Here is a 17818-nt window from a genome sequence, read left to right on the forward strand (position 1 = left end):
TTACTGAGGGCCTACTATGTGCTAGTGACTTTGCCAAGGACAAAGTTTTTCACTAAGGCATTGTTTTTAATTATGGCATTGCGTGTACCTAAATGAGGAATTCTTTCAGTTATCAAACGTGACTATGTGCATTAGTGAGCCTATGTATCAATGAAGATAAAGTATGTATAACCGATGGAATTTTCAAGAACAAAGGTTTATTTCTCACCCATAAAATACGTCTGCTGTAAATGGCCTCCACATGTCTCTGCTCTGGGACCAGGCAACAGGCGCAGGCTCTGGGGAGCATCACAAGCCTTTCAGAAGAGAGAGGAGAGGGCGATGGAAACAGTGAGCTCGCTCTAAATCTTCTATCCTGACGTGAAACTGGCTCTGGTGCCCACACTTCACTGGCCAAAACAAGGTGTAGGGTCATGTCTAATTTGAACAGAGCAGGATATGAGTGATTATGAATAACATTACAATCCACCCCAGAGGGTTGGGTTACCCAGTGTTTGTCATTTTCAGATAAAAGCTGAGCACTGACAATGCCGCTGTGACTGTGAACAAAAAGACCTCCTGTTTCTGTGAAGCACTAATATTTTCATTTCTGTGGTACAGTCAGCTCCCTTTCTCTCTTTCTGTCTTTCAGAGACTTAAGTAACAACCGGATAAGCACGCTTTCTAACCAGAGCTTCAGCAACATGACCCAGCTCCTCACCTTGTGAGTATGAAAGTGTGGCACCGAGTTCTGATGAATTCACTGGACAAAATTCATCTTCTAGGCACTGGACATTCCTTGTAAACAAGACAGATGGCATCTCTGCCCTTGAGGAATGTAAATACTTTTTGAGGGGAAAAAAAAACACAAACAAAACCTCAGTAAGCCAACAAATACTGACATTAACAAAAAGTGTTCGTTGGGTTTTATAAAAGAAACAAAGCATGCTTTACATTTGTTGGTGGGGTGAGGGGACATCCTTAAGCACGCTTCTAGAAGAAGTCACGTCAGAGATGGCATAATTGAGGCTTCAGCGTCCAGCGGGGGTAGAAAACGTTCTGAACTGTGCTTAGGAAATTAACCTGTTGTCAAAGTGAAACAACACAAAATATTTTTTAAACTAATATGTGTCAGTGTTCTCAGTTTATAAGATGCTAAAATAACACTTGTCTTAACCACTTTATTTTAAAAATGACATTTGGCCATTTTGGGGATACCTGAGTAAAACAAATTGGCATATGTTTGCTTTCAGAATTCTTAGTTACAACCGTCTGAGATGTATTCCTCCTCGAACCTTCGACGGATTGAAGTCCCTTCGATTACTGTAAGCATCCAACGTTCAACGAAATACCTTTTTTCTCAGGGGTCAAGTTTTTGGTGGTGTATTTAATGATTCAACTGCTTGTTGATTCTTGGGGTGTTTTTGGATAAATACATTAGGGCTTACTATAAATTTGGAAATAGGAAAATCCTATCTTACTGTATCATTGTTCAACAGCTTTCATTTAGACGATATAATCTCTTCTGTGATACTTGTTGTAGTTGTTTATTTGATAATATATAGCATTTAGATGTATGTTTTATATAGATTCAACTAAGTTTGAAAGAACTGTAGGGAATTCAAATTTCTTTACAGATTATCTAGTACACAAATTTTAAAAGATATGAAATAAAACATGATCTCGAATCCCAACACCCTCCCCCAGAATTTACCGTTAAACACTTTACTGCCCTCTCCCAGTGCTCCTTTATATGCATTTGTTTCTTTATGATGATATATGTCTGTCCGCAGCTACATATAGTAATTTTTAAACACCAGAAAGAGCATTTGTTCTTGTTCTGCCACATCTTTACTATCAATCATTTGTTTTACTTCCAAATGTTCGTTGTTCTGTACAGCACTCGAAAGAACATTCTACACATCATCTTGGTGCAAATGTGCTAGCATTCAGCAGTGATTTGCAGTGGGAAGTTGCTGTCAGGTATACTGGGAGAGCACCAAAAATAGCCATCGAGTTGTCCTTCAAAAAAGATTTTTGTCCATGTACTTTTTCCACCCACTGTTTAATAGAGTGCCTGTTTTTAAGCACTCTTGCAAATATTGAATATTATTAATCCTTTCATGTTGGCATATGACAAATGGAACATTATTTTCCATTTCTGTTTTAATTAGAAATTCCAATTACTAGAGTACTGGAGTATATTTTGCGTTTTTATTGAGCATTTGTGCTGCTTAATCTATGAGCCTGATCACATCATTTCCCATTTTTGATTGGGTACTTTGTCTTTTCCTTATTTTCATACATATCTTTATGCATCTACTACTTGACTAAGTTTGCAGGTATTATCACAAAGAATTATTCCTTGTATCTTATATATGCTACACGTATTTCCCATGCTGTTCCTTACATGTAATCTTTTATATTATGAATATATTTTACGTTGTCAAAAGTTTGTCACTCTTTTTCATTATGATTTCTATCTAAGTTTTATACAGTGCTTTTGAAAGCCTTCCCTATCCCACTCTTATGAAAAGGAGCTCTTCTGTATTTTCTTTTAATAGATTTTAGTTTTATTTTTACATTTAACTCATCAATCTAGAATTGATTTTATGCATATGATGTGAGACAGGTATTAACTTTTTGCTTTTCAAACTAGATACCCATTTGTACCAAGACTATACATTGAATAGACCATCTTGTCTGCACTGATTTTAAAATGCTTATTATAAACTGAAATTTTATACAGGCATAGGAATTTTTCTGAACTCTCTGAATTATGGGAATTCTAATTTTGCTTTTTCTTGCTTTTAGTTCTTTACATGGAAATGACATTTCTGCTGTGCCTGAAGGTGCTTTCAACGATCTCTCGGCGTTATCACACCTGTGAGTATCTAGTTTATGATGTGGGTTTAGTGTCAAACTATCCCTGGCGAGTGAGTTTGAAACACACAGTCCTCTGCCGTCGCTTTCATTGTCACGTCATAAGATGTGACTGGTTCCATTTAAAGATAATGTAAAGATTTTCAGTACAGATATGGTGGCCTCCACATGATAGCCTTAATTTATTCTTCTGGCCCTCCCCCCTCCCCCATTATATGAGTTCTCTGTGCTTAGCTGAAAGTGTGTCTTCCCACACACACGGCTTCGCAGCTTCCTAGCCTGTGCCTTTTCTCTTGCTGCTCTCTGATTCTGGAATGCTGGCTCTCCTTCAGTGCAGTCTGCGCAAACCCAGCTCTTCTAAGCCGCGTCCCAAGGGTTACCTCTTACATGAAGCCTACCCTGATTTGCTCAGATGGGGTTCATTTATTTAGCAAATAAATAAGCTCAGCATTGATGATAGCACCATGCAAACATAAATTAGACAGAGTTCAAGACCTGATAGTGTGGTAGAGGGAAGCAGCCAAATCCTCATATTGGGTAGAATGTTTTTCTTTTGTGTTCCCTGTCCTAGCAGCCTGTTTGTATCTCCATACTTCCTGGAAGTACAATAAAACAATTTAAAAATATGTGATGTCCATACTTCCTGGAAGTACAATAAAACAATTTAAAAATATGTGATACTTGGGATCCAAAACACCCAGTTGGGTCAAATGCCATTATTCCATTATTGGAGTTCAGGGAACAGTCCTTAAATCCAAAGCCGCCTTAGATCAGGCTGAATTAGGTGTCAGCTGGTGGCAGTTCTGGGCTTCAGCCTGAGTATCAATGTCAGTTGGCTCTCAATTCTCCTGAAGAGATTGCCGCCATATTACCTCTTGGCTTTGCCTCCCCTACAACCTACCAAACCCCAAGAATATTAGCTGTTTAGAAAATTGAGAAAGGAGGATGGGCAGAGGATAGGAGCTAAGAGTCAATCATGTTACAACTGAATTTGTCTTCAGGGGGCTGTGTTATCTGTAGAATTGTGTACATCTGCCTATTTGGTACTCGCAGTTAATGTTTCTGCCACTAAATGATTAGGTCCCAGGAGGCAAGACCTCCATTTTTTCATATTTGAGCCCCATCACCTGCCTCAAAGTCAAAGTCAGGGCCTCTTCTCCGAGAACTCCAGGGATGTCATTTGCCTGAGGTACAATGTTAATTAAAACCAGTCGCTGAGGGGTGCAAGGCTGGAGTATAGTCCAGCAGAGAATGCAGGGAAGTGGCCATCGGCTAGTGCTAAGGCGAGGATCAGGGAAGGCTGCCTAGGAAAGCTGCTGCCTGAGCTAAGCAGACCTTCCCTCTATGTGACCACCCCCCAACTCACAGCGAGAGCAGCTTGAATCTTCATTGTCATGTGACCCATTCTGTCATGTGTTTCGTTGATGCACTTGTCTTTTACGCCTTAGATTATAAAGGGCTCTGTTCTATTCAGTTTTGACACCAAGTGCCCTGACGTAGTACGGACTTAGCAAATGCCAGTAAAGATGAGATCCTATGACTCAAGAGCATCAGTTTGCTCGTTTTTTTAATTTGGAAGAAGAGTTTGAATCTGACACCTATATGAGCATATTATTTACTACAGTCCAATTCTTGGTTAGAATCGGGCACTAAAAGTACTATAACAAAGTATTATGGTTTTACAAGCATATTGTGGGGGGTTTCTAATAAAAGAGTAAGGTTAATTTTGCTTAGACTGTAGATCTCAAAGTTTTACTAATCTGAAGTTAATTATAAATCAGAATTAACCAGTTTTTAAATGACATTTTATGTATCTCTTGTGCCCAAACTTGGCAATTATACGAACCCACTGATTAACTTCTTTGGCCTCCATTTATTAATCTGTAAAATGGGTTATTAATAACATTGATCTCAGAGAGTTATTTTGGATAAAATGAGGTAATTCATGTAAATGGCTTAGCACAGTGTCTGCGTATTGTAATCACATAGCTACAATATTATCTTGATTACTTTTCCTATCACTACTACTGCCTATGTGAGTAGGAACCAGAGTTCTAAAATGAAACACTTTGTGAAGGGACAGACATCCAATGACGATCTAAATCGCCTGTGGTGAACTAGTTTATACAGCTTTATATTTCATGCCCTTTCTTATGTTCGTGCCTTTGTACTTCCTGTTCCCTTACCCGGAATCATTATCCGCACCTACTTGAATCTAACTAAAGAAAAAATGAGACATTTGTAACCACCAGTTGCCCAGAAAAGTTATCCTTTGTTCACAGTCATCTTGTAGATGCTTCTACTGGGTCACTTCTCATGCAAATTATTTGCATATATGAGTACATGTTAATCGTCTTTGCAGAAGGAGTTCTTTGGAGTTAAAAACGATGCGTGATTCATATTTGGGTCCCCAGAACCTAGCATAGTGATTGGGTTCTCGTGAAATAAATGGTGAATGAAGGACGTGTTCATCTGCCCTCAGCGTGTGCTTATTATACCCAATGTAAGCCTGTCTCCACAAATACAAGGAGACCGTCTAAATTTCCGGTAATGGTTAACACTCATGAAAACTCACGAAATCTTCATTGCCAGTTGTTCAGGCAGATGGGGAATTCCAGTGTCTCCAATTGCTTCTACATTGTTTTTCTCAGTAAATCTATAGGGATTGTCTGCTGAGCACGCTTTGAGTGGCGTTGCCTTAGATTTGGAAATAACGTTCCTCCCGTATGTGTGTATATGTGCATGTGCTTCTGTGGTGGTGTTTTCCAGGGCAATTGGCGCCAACCCTCTTTACTGCGACTGTAACATGCAGTGGTTGTCTGACTGGGTCAAGTCAGAGTATAAAGAGCCGGGGATTGCTCGCTGCGCTGGTCCTGGAGAAATGGCGGATAAACTGTTACTCACGACGCCCTCCAAAAAGTTTACATGTCAAGGTAAGGTTTTTAATCATTGGTATTTCTGAAAATAAGAATTTGCTGCATTAATTTTAAAAGAAAAAGGAAACCGTTTGTCACTGGACTTGAACGGTATAGCTGAAAAGCCCCAGTAACTAATTACTATTTCCACTTATGCCTGGACGAGACAGAGCAGTTACCTGAGGGGCCCAAGTAATGAATTAGGCTTTTCAAATAAATCACAGACATAGTCTATTGGAAATGAGTACGTTTTTTTTAAAACACGTGAAGAAATGAAGAGTACGCAATTTCTGGAAATTCCTCTCATAGCCTCTAACGAGTAAAAATATTTTGCTTTTGCCTCGTCTGAATTTGCGCCCTGCTCCGAGGGCTGCCAGGGCCCTGTGGCTTCCTGATGCCAGGTAAGGAGAAATGAGCCCTCCTGAGTGTCAGGCCAAACCTCCCGACTTGCCTCTTGTGCTACCACCTTCCTGGGCCAATGTGGGCCTTTCTTCCTTGTTTGTATCCTTCCTTTCCCCTTTGTTTTATGTGTTTGTGAATTCCAAATAGTGTCTTAGTAACAAATATTTTCTTCTCTTTTTACAAGTGTAATAGATGCCCAACATAGAAAATCTAAAGACTAGGAAAATGTAAACCATAAGAAACATTTTATTTTTGCAAGAACTAAAATTATTGTCATTAATCACAAAACCTAGAGATAACCAATATTAAACTCATTTATTAGTCATATATGTAGATTTAGCTTCCAAAAATGAGATAGGAGGTTACTATTATTCTTAATCTGTAGATTTTCAAGAGGGCCACTCATAATTATTAGATGGTGGAGAGAAATTGTTAGAAACTCTAAAATATATAATCAGCAAATGTTTATTAAATGTGTTTTATGGATAAAACTAAATCCTAGATATAGTGGAGCACAGGGAAGATTATGCTATGGTCTTGCCTTCCAACGCTTGCAGACCTAGCTGAAAAAGTAAGCTTTCAACATTTGCACATTTAGGTAGGGAAAACATGTTTAACTAGGTAATATTATTGTACAGTGAATCACAGCATGAGCACTGGAGCCTAGCCTGACTTAGCCTGAGTTAAAGACCAGGCTCACCTTTCAATAACTGTATGACTTCAGTTTAATAGCTTAGCCAGCCTGTGCCTCAGTTCCCTCATATGGAAGCAGAGAGACAGTGATAGCACATACCTAAAAGGGTTTTGTTAAAATTAGATGATCTATCACATGTGGAATCTAAAAACTTTTTTTAAAAGGCAATTTTATAGAAACAAAGATTAGAATGATGGCTACTAGAGGCTGGGGGAAAGGGGTGATGGGAGTTGTGGGTTAGAGGGTTCAAACTTTCAGTCATAGAAGAGTAAGTTCCAAAGGTGGAGTGGACAGCGTGGTGACTATAGTTAATAATACGGCATTGTATACTTGGAAGTTGCGAAGAGTAGATCTTAAGCGTTTTCACCACACACACGAAAGTTAACTATGGGAGATAACAGTGTGTTAATTATCTTAATCTTGATTATCATTATACAATATATATGTATATCCAATCATCACATTGTATACTTTAATTGTGTACCATTGTATTTCTCAATTATTCTTCAATAAAGTTGGAAATAAAAAGATTAGTTGATTAATAGATGTGAAACATGTTACTTTACAAACAAGTTGCACCCAATATAGGTTAACAACTAATTTTATTATTATAATCTTTCAAAACGCCAACAAAAACTTACCTCAGACTTTCCATGATTTATTGATTAAAGAAGGAATTTTCAAAAATTATGTTCCCTCCAAACATTTTTAACTTGACATCTAATGATTTTCTCCATGGATATAAATAGTTGCAAAATATGTCATTTACAGTGCGTTGTAAAGTTTGACATTTTAAAACGAAACTCTTCCATTATTCTTTAAATGCATCTGTTGGAATCTGAATATAACATCTAATGGTAAAAGAGACAAAAACAAGACCCTCCTTAAAATTTTACATTGTTCTTTTTCCTTGAACTTCAGTTTTCCTCCTTGAATTCCCATGTCCAGTGCCTCAGAGAGATGTATCATTCTTTGTTACAAAATATGTATATGTAATTTGAAGTGTTTTTCACTTCCTGCCACCAACAAGCTGAGAGTTTTTAAATTTTTTCTTTGAATTTTATTATTTCCACTAATACTCAAGCCATTGATTGGGACACCATTGATTGTGACAGCATAATTATTTATCCACATTTTAAGATTTTTATTGAAAATTGAAAGTAGAATTTTATTGGAAATGCCTCTCTGGGATTATGTGCATTGATTGGAAGAGGCTTTGAAAATAATCAGTATTTTAAAGTGTTCTTTTGTGACCCCAATCTTTCCTCGAGTCTGTGCCCCAAGGTGAAATTCCTGGTGGTGACCTGGGAGGTGCAACATTTTTTGTAAACTGATACGATTGTCACAGGGAAGAAGAAACTGGCTAAAAATCTTAGTCTTAAGCATGTTGTCGGGCAGAGTGGTTTTAAAAAGATTGTGTGGGGAAGTTGAGAAACTGCAAATTGATTCTATTACGCTTCTCTGTGCCCAAAGATACACGTACTCCACTTTGAAAAAATGCTAGTGCTTATCTATATTTCTTAAAGTTTAGAGTTCCCTGGAGATTTTTTTAAAGAAAAAAAAAATTTCATGATAACACAAATTTGAAAAAAGCTACATACTTATATTCTTAGAGCATTCTAGTTCACATTAATTTATTAAATGTTCTCATTATTTGAACACATGCATGCATATATACATGTATACATACATCAATGTCTGTTTAACTTAAGACTTATCCAACTGATTTTTCCTTTCTCTTTTTGATTAATGATTATAATGTCTCCTAGTACTTAGTGTAGTGTGCATAGACATGCGCTTGAAGAAACATTGGCCTGGATCAGTACTGCCTGATAGAACTTTCTGCAATGATAGAAATGTCCTATATCTGCAATGCCCAGTATGGTAGTCACTGGCCCCACGTTGTTGAGCACATAAAATTTGTCAGGTACTACTAAGGAAGTTAATTTTAAATTCACTTGAAATGTAAATCGCCACATGTGGTTAGCGGCTACCATATTGGATAGCACAGTTGCTCCAGGGACTCGGGGAGGGTGGCTGTGAAAGGTTCAGGGGTGCAGGCGTGTCAAAGCCAGCTGTTTAGACAAGTGTGAGGACAGTGCTGTGTGTGGGCAGAAGTGAAGGAGCAGAGTCGCTCTTGGGGAAGGGCTGGGCCTGTTCCAGGGCCTCCAGGAAACAGTGGAGCTGGGACTTGCTAACGGACAGATGATGGAAGGCCCTGGACCTCTCAGCTCAATGGTGGCAGTTTGGTTTAATGTTCACTAAGTTATCAAATCCACAGATGACACACATTTCAAGGAGCACCCTAAACTGGATAGCAAACAGCGTGGGTGCAGGCCAGTTGGAAAGCAGTGTAGACATTTCAGAACTCAACAAATACAGTGTAATTGCATTTAGCAGATTTTAGGATTTACTCAGTTTTTCTCTACTTTTATGTAATTTTAGAGTGCTAGAAAGCACGGAAACTCATAACGCCCTGTGTCAGCATTTGTGTCAGCATTTGTCAAAATACGGTGAGGTTTCATTACTTGTTAAGTAAGACTCTGCCTGTTCAAGATTTGTAACAATTCAGACTGAATCTCTGCCAATACTACTACTAGTAGTAGTAGTAATAATAATAATAATAAAACAATAGCTAATTTGCATTGAGCTATTTGTGTTTATGCTGAGAATTTTTCCTAGATTCTTATCTTTTTGGATACTTATCCCTCTTAATTTTTACATCATTCCTATAGTAGGCACTATTATGTCCCCATTTGAGAGATGAAAATACTGTGATTTAGGGAGATTACGTAATTAGTGCAGAATCACTCAGCTGCTATGTGAGGGAGGCATAATTTGAACCCTGACTCTCTGACTATAGTTTTACTGCCCAGGTTTGCTTTATAATTTTCAGTTAAAAAATATTCTCAAAACAAATTATCAGTATAATGAAGATTGCCACCCTACTATTGAAACATACTTAGAAAGTGAAAGTTTTGAACTTCTCTCACACAATTTGCTAGAAATATTTACTCATAAGAAATGGATTAGTAGATGGCAAAGTATCTTAATCTATTAATTAAAACAATTCACTCTGGGAAGTCTGAGTGCTGTGTTTCAGAGCTTACATGCTTTATGAACCTAAAAGCAATAAAATAATGTGTCTTTAAATATTTTATAATTTGAGGTTTTTTAATAGTTTAACTTTGCCCATGGTTGAGCCAGTTTAATGTGTTTTATTTTATTCATGAAAATCATGTAAGCATACACTCCCAATATTAAGGATTGTAAATATGTAATTTCAAATTATAACAGGAAGATGAACATTCTTTATTTGAAGACATGTTTACATAGCTATATTATTTAAAGGCTCTCTACTGGGAAAGGCTGTGCTGTTATTTTGAGTAATTAATTCTTTCAAAACAATTCTGATCCTACAATTTTTTCAAAGTATTCTTTTTTCTTTATGATATAATCTCATAGTTTCAGTGTACAACAGAAATAAATGAACTGGATGAAATAGATTATTAGAGCATATTAATTAATACCCAGCTTATAACACTGCTGAGTGGGAAGCAGAGGGCCATGACTTGTCTTTATAATCACATGTCCTGTCCTTATCTTTTCAATATCAGATGAAATTAGAATGATTAAGCAGCCTGGAATAAAACAGAGGTTTTTACCTTCTCAGGTTTTCACTGAGAAAGTCAGCATGGAATATAGAATATTGTTAATTTCTAATATTCCCTTTATTGCTCTTGGTCAGGATGATTTAGTTCTACAGAAAATTAAAGTTTTCATTTTTAATTTGAGAGGCATTTATTCAACACTTAAATGTGGTAAGGCATGAGCAGTCTAATGGAAACTAATTATATATTCCTCCTTTCATTCAACAAATATTATGTGAGATCCTGTTAAGCACCAGCACAGTTCCAAAGGTGTTAAGAGTACAATTAAATGAGACAGAAAAAACCCAGCCCTGTCCCCGTGGAGCTTATGATCTGCCATACATATTTTAAGTAGAGAATTCTAAAACAATATGGAGTTTGGGCAATAGAAATATACATATTTCTATCCATGCCAAGCTGATCAGCCACAGGGTTGATCTCTTTCTCTAATTTTGTATGTTAAGAATTTTCTAGATTCTAGAATTCCTAGAGAAAATGTCATAACATTGTAATCTGTCATTTTTCTCAGCAAGATTAACATTTCCTTTTTGGGGGGACTTCTTGACAAGCTTGAGGTCTTTGGTTTTGTGTCTCAAAATTATTGCTTGATACTATCCTTAGTCATTGAATTAAAGTATGAAGGCAATTAAATAACTTAGCCCAAACTTAAAGTAATGAAAAATTCACTAATTGGATCAGTTTGAAGTAGTATTTAATACCTGGTCAATTTTTTTTAACATTTTCAGATTTAGTATCGCTAGCACATAGTTATAACTTGGAAATAACCTTAGATTTTGGGGAATTATGGTTTTCTTACTGGTTAAAAAAAGTATTCAGGTTTGTATATAGGTATTTGCCAAAAGCACCATCTTTAAAAAAAAAACCCAGTTATTTTTCATTATACTTTTAAAACCTTAAAACGTTAAATTTTAGCCTCTTTGCCTCTTTCTTCGCCTCTTTCTTCATTTTGTGCTGACACCCCTTACCCACTCTTTAATCTTGACATAGGGGGGTTCTCTTCTTAGCCCTGTTAAATTAATTGAAGTCAACCCTGTGACTTCAGATATCTAGCCATGAATTTTCTTAGGAACTTCAGATTCATATTTTTCACTCCCTTAGTGAACTCTTCCTCCTTGGTGGCTTGCAGAAACTTAAAATACATATTCCAAAGCATACATTTCCATTGCCTATATCCTCTCACAACTGTATTTAATAGTTGATACAAATCATGTCTCTACTGCTGAACTGTAACTATTTTTCTAGAAACTGGAGCATTTCATTTGGTTTTCAGCCCCCAAAACTTAGCCTAGTGCCTGACACCAAGTAGACCCTCAATAAACATTTGAAAAATGAATGACTTAATGATGGAATGTTAAAATATGTGATTGGCATTCATGCTTAAGAAATGCAATAATATAGCAAGTGGAGTGTAGAATCTTTGGTTTTACATAAAAAACCTCCTCTTTAGTTAATTACCCCCAACCTCAAATATCCTCTGTATTCTTTCTGAGCTGTCTTTGATGTACCTCTGACTTTTTACAAGGGCAGTGCTAGAAGATTTTGTTATTTGACTCATGTTCCCAAGGGATGTAAGAATGAAGGCAGATTCTGGGATATCGCTAGAAATTTGTATCTGGAGCTTTTAGTCATAAATCAAAGTGAGATACAATTCTCAGTGGGTGGTAGTATTGGTGTCAGGTGCATAGCTAGCGATTTGAGTCAAGTAAGCAAGCCTGCCTACAAGCTGTAATGGATTTGAGGTTCGGCAGTTCTTCCATAAAAGATTAAAGTAACTGGCAAAGACAAATTGTTAACCAAACTTTCTTCTCATTTTCCCTTTGAATTATTAAGCTAAACACACCTCCAATCCAGATAGCAGATGCCTGAAGTCTCTCTTAAATCAAGACACAACCTTAAATCAGTCTAGTTAGCCTAGACTGGCCTCGTGCATTTCAGTGGCGTTAGTAAAAACCTGTATTTCTGGAGCTAGATTTGTTTTCTTTTCTATGGCACACAATTAATGTTTTTGCAATAATTTAACATTTCCTGAACCAGTGAAGGAGGAAAGATTGAAGATCAGCAAAGTTGCATCAGCAGCAAGCTGTAGTTCTTCGCTGAGTAGCAATGCAAGTGGGAAAACCAACCTTCTTCAGTGTTGTACTGTTATTTCTGGTGGTTGTCCATACCACATTTACAAATCAAACCTGCACTCCTTGAAAATATACAACCATTAGCTCTGAGTGTTGCTACCCAGTGGGTGATGATCTCTCCATGCCCACTTCCATTCCCCCATGGATTGGATAATAATAGCCCCTATAGTTTCCCCAAATTTCAGCAGCTCCAGGCACCGACAGAAGGTACTCAGTGAACTGGTGATGAATGAATAAATGGCAAGCTCTAATTTGCCTTTGTCTGTGTTAAATTTGGATAAACAAGCAGAGGAAGACTGTGTTTCTCTTTTTATTTTTATTTTTTTAGCTGAGGCATCCTGCCACCTATTGGCAGCTCAGCGGCATCTCAGCTCGGGCTGGGCATCGAACCGCTGTTGCTTAGAACTCAAACTCTTGAGCGAGCTCTTAACCAACTGTGTGTTTCTCTCTTTTTGTTTTGTTTTGTTTTTGTTTTTTAAGCTGAGCCATCCTGCCACCTGTTGGCAGCTCAGCAGCTGCTCAGCTCGGGCTGGAACTCGAACTATTGTTGCTCAGAGCTCAAACTCTTGAGCGAGCTCTTAACCAACTGTGTTTTTCTCTTTTTAAATAAACCACTTATGTCTCCCCCACCACCCCTCCTCCCAGCCCCCACCTTCTTTGGAAGTCTTGGAAAGTGTCCGAATTTGCTCTCGTTTCTATGCTTGCTTTCACTGTATTCTGTGCCCAGTACTCGTTAGCGTCTCATTCAATGCTTCAAACAACCCACTGAGCGATGGCTGCCGTTATTCTCCTAACGCCACGCACTTAAGTAACAAATCCAGGTTACGAGCTTGGGTTGATGGGCTTCAGATGTCATGTTGCTACGCGTCATGCTAACAGACTTTTCTAATTCCTGTTGCCGGACAGCTGCTTTTCACCTGAGACCAGTGAAGCGTCCAAAAATCAGAAAGTGTCGGTTTGCTTCTGGAGAGCTGGGTTAACTCTGCTACCATCGTTTTCATTATGACTTTTTATTATAGCACCTCCTTTTAACTCTGATAAGGAAACAGATTAAAGGTGTCATCCCCTTTGAATAAGAACTTTGCAGGAGAGGAGGATCTCCGAGAAAGTGTCCTGGGTGGAAAGTGAAGTCACAAATTGAAGACAGAAGGCAGAGCATAGTCTAAGAAGAGGAGCAAAGTACGGGCAGGAAGATGAATGAGGGAGCAGCACGTATAAGGGACAGTTGGCCCTTGAACAACACTGGTTTGAACTGTAGGGGTCCACTTGTCAGATTTTTTTTTTCAAAAAATAGCTGTACGTTTTCAATCCACAGTTGGGAGTCTAAGGCTGCGGAGAGCAGACTGTCTGCTTTGATTTATGCCATTTTATATAGGGAGCTCGAGCACCCACGGAGTTTGGTACCCACTGGGGATACTGGAACCAATCTCTTGCAGTTACCGAGGGGCAACTTCAGTTTTGGGAAAGTCAAAAATTATGTGTGGGTGTTTTACTGCATAGGGTTGGTGCCTCTAATCCCTGAGTTGTTCAAGGGTCTGTAGTTATGAGGGGTTAAAATATAGAAATAAGCAGATTTAAGTAAACCAGGTAGATGTAAAAAATCACATTATGAGAAGGATGTCGAGTTGGGTAAGAATTACAATGTAAATAAAATAAGAATAGGACATATCATTTTAAGACATTTGGACATATCAGAGGATACCGTTATTTAGAATTTATATAATTACAAAATCTTTTGAATTACCCTTCACTCAAACTTGAGTACTAGAAATAAGAAGTTTTCATTGAAGAAATGACTTTCAAAGAACAATTTTAAAGGAGAATCAAACAGAATGATAGTTGTAATAATTACTAAATGGAAGAAGTTAAGAACTCAATATTCTGCCGTATTCCCAATCCTGACACCACCCAAACAGTTTGTGAGTTTAAGAAAATTGTCAAAAGAGGCCTGTGTACGTGGGAAAGCTGGTTATTTTGGTTCCTTCTGCTATACATTCAAAAACGAATCCACGTACCCAGTTTTTTTCCCCTAAAACAATCTCTAGTTTCTCATTTAAAGAATCAAACATAATATTTAAAAAACGTCACATTCCATAGAATAAACTTAGAAACTGTCAACTCTGAACTGCTCTATTCAAACCACAGTCTTACAAGGTTGAAAGCACAGAAATAGACCAAGAGATAATTTTTCTCAAGGTCTCTGGAAGTGGCCAGATGAATGTTTACAGTGCTTGCATTTGCTGACATGCTGTTTTGCTGGTGTATGTTCTTAGCTGCTTTATCCTACCTACACGTTCATTCAAAATTAGATTTTTTTTTCTTCTAGCCTAGCCAAGGGATCCATTACCAGTTAGATATTTTCTTTTCTGCTGCTCATTCTAAGTGTGATAACTTTAGCAGATACAAAGCCATTTATTGTGGAGAATTACATTACTTGAACTTGCCACTTGAACTAACTGCCACCATTTATTGCTGCAATATGCTGAATAGCTAAATTTTGTCCTTAATTGATAAATAAGTTAGGAGGGGGTAAGAAATTGTATTTCTCTGAGGATCACTTCAGTGTTAATCTCAGTAATTTTCCAGCTGCTATCTGATGTAGTAACTGCATTAGTTCTTCTGGTTACCAAGAAAAAGTGAAGGGGACATTGCAAGCCTTCCCTTAGTGACTGAGGTGTCACTAGAGGCAGCACCATCCCTTCCCATTAGAACAGCCATCTGCAAAACTGTCATCCATTTAGAGTGGTGAAAAAAGAGAGAGGCATCTCTATGTAAATATATTTCAGGGTTTTGAACAATACAGAGCAGTATCCTGCTTTGCATTTTACTGCAAAGCCATTATGTGAATATGGACTGGTACTGCCCACGGTGAGGGAATACTTAGATGTGAACAGTTTTTATGGCTTCCATGTTAACTCCCATTCTCTTTCATACGTGACTTTCTCTCAGTAGACTAAAAACTCACAAACATAAACTGTAATCGGGAGAAAAATTTGATGAAAGGTGGTTCATATGAGCATAGGTTCATATAGCTACTTGGGTGGAGGTACCTTAGAAGGTCAGAGCAGTGATGATAGAGGGAAGGCGTGCTATAAAATTGCCTTGGGCAACCTTGCTAGAAATTTCGTGTGATGAAATGTGCATTTGGAATTATTGCTGCCGTTTCATGAGCATAACATACTATGCAAAGATTGGTGCTAGCAGAAACATCATTAATGTTTATGTCATAAAATATTTGTATTTTATATACAACGATGTCACTCTGGCAGAGTTTTCTCATCAGACAGCTGCAAAAACACAGCCTGGTGAGCGTTCAGAAACAGCGTGCAAAGCAGCATCAATGGAACATAATACTATGAGGACAGTACAGACTTGACATTATCGTGGAATAAATAGGTGCAACTAGAGGACAGTGGCTGCCACTGAATCCATGTTTAATCCAAGCCTTTTAGGGATCATGAGTTTTTTTAAATGTATATCCCAAAATGTGGGATTGCAGGTAGAGAGCGTTTCAGTGGTGTGTCCTTCTGGGAAAAGAAAATACCGAAGTTTCACCCATCATACAATGGGTGTGCCTGTGCTAATATGCTACCAAACTGAACCAAAAGGATATGAGGGAATATGATGGAGATTATATTTGTGGTTTGTTTCCATATGCGTAAAAGTGGCCCTGTTTTGTATCTCCCTTATGAAAATCACACTGCTGAGCTAATGTTACCAGAATAGGGGCATACTGTTTTATATTTAATTGATAAATTTGTATTCTAACTGATGAATTTCTATTTTTTCAGAAAACTCACCCATCCCCCTGCAGACACACACACACACACACACACACAGAGTCCTCTTTGGGATGGATGGCATGTATTTCTGTGACAGCTGGCTGAGGTTAAGATGCAGGCAGTGGCCATGGAACTCATCCACAAAAGCTAGTCAGCCATGAGAGGACTGACCCTGTGACACTGGCATCATTATCAGATACTAACCACCTGCCAACATAACCTAGAGTCCCACTTTGATGGCAGAGAGGCTCACTCCTCGCAATGAGAAGGCCTGCTGCGTTCTTGCGTATAATACGATGATGCGGATTTCTGGTTTTGTCGTTGAAGAGAAGCACGTGTAGATATGTGACCAATAATAATTTGTATACAACATTTACTGTTACATGAAAGCATTGAAATGATATTAACTGCACTAAAAATAGAAGGCTTCATTTTCTCATATTTTTCAATTAATTTTTAGGTCCCGTGGATGTTACTATTTTAGCTAAATGCAACCCCTGCTTATCAAATCCATGTAAAAATGATGGCACCTGTAACAATGACCCAGTTGACTTTTATCGCTGCACCTGTCCATATGGTTTCAAGGCAAGTAGGACCCGTGTGGGAGCCATGATGTGAGAACACAGCTCTCCTTGGTGGGTCTGCATTATTTGGCTGTGCTGATCACGATTTTATTGACACTCAACCCTACTTGCCATTTCTTCCCCAGGGGCAGGACTGTGATGTCCCAATTCACGCATGCATCAGTAACCCATGTAAGCATGGAGGCACCTGCCACTTGAAAGAAGGAGAGAAAGATGGATTCTGGTAGGTCATTAGTCTGTCATCTTCTCTGTCTGAAGTTTGGAGCTGGAATGAGTAAGCAAAACATGCGTTTTCCTTTTCAAATCAAGGAACATTATTTTTTTTTAAATGCCAGAAATCTGTTCATAAGGACCGTATGTATGACTCCCTATCTGAGCTACTGTAGTATAAAACAAATGGAAATGTTCCAGTATTCTTTGCTCAGGATGCTACAAAACCAAGCTATTTAAACACACACACGTGCACACATTATGATTCATCAAGTCAGATTAGGTCAAGACAAAGCAGTGGCTCATTATGCTAATTAGTCACCAACTAGTCTCCTATTGCAAGTTATATATTGGGTTGTCAGAAACGTTGTGAAGCATTTTTGCAATGAAAAACATAGAAAAAATACGTCATGACTTTTCCAACAACCCAATATATTCATCTGTTGTTTGTGTGTTGCTTTAAAGACAGTGTATAATGACAAGATATAGTTCCCACTGAAATAGAAAATTAATGATTCATTTCCAAGCCACAATATGAGTAGACAAACATGCTGTGAACATTTTTAATC

At 37.9% G+C, this 17818-nt stretch overlaps 1 protein-coding gene across 14 annotated transcripts in view; it reads left to right on the plus strand.

The window, feature by feature from the left end:
* SLIT2 (slit guidance ligand 2) overlaps positions 1–17818 on the plus strand; it is a 345645-nt gene that overhangs the window by 281602 nt on the left and 46225 nt on the right. For 7 of the 14 annotated variants that reach the window (XM_019654252.1, XM_019654237.1, XM_019654242.1 and 4 more), the window contains 7 exons: positions 632–703; positions 1233–1304; positions 2794–2865; positions 5632–5795; positions 6146–6178; positions 16916–17040; positions 17165–17262. In XM_019654252.1, coding sequence (XP_019509797.1) covers positions 632–703; positions 1233–1304; positions 2794–2865; positions 5632–5795; positions 6146–6178; positions 16916–17040; positions 17165–17262 — 636 coding nt within the window. The remainder of the gene's footprint in view (positions 1–631; positions 704–1232; positions 1305–2793; positions 2866–5631; positions 5796–6145; positions 6179–16915; positions 17041–17164; positions 17263–17818) is intronic. The other 7 variants (XM_019654250.1, XM_019654249.1, XM_019654251.1 and 4 more) reach the window with 1 other exon arrangement.

Source organism: Hipposideros armiger, unplaced genomic scaffold (assembly GCF_001890085.2).
Source record: "Hipposideros armiger isolate ML-2016 unplaced genomic scaffold, ASM189008v1 scaffold_217, whole genome shotgun sequence".
In the NCBI taxonomy this organism is placed as follows: domain Eukaryota; kingdom Metazoa; phylum Chordata; class Mammalia; order Chiroptera; family Hipposideridae; genus Hipposideros; species Hipposideros armiger.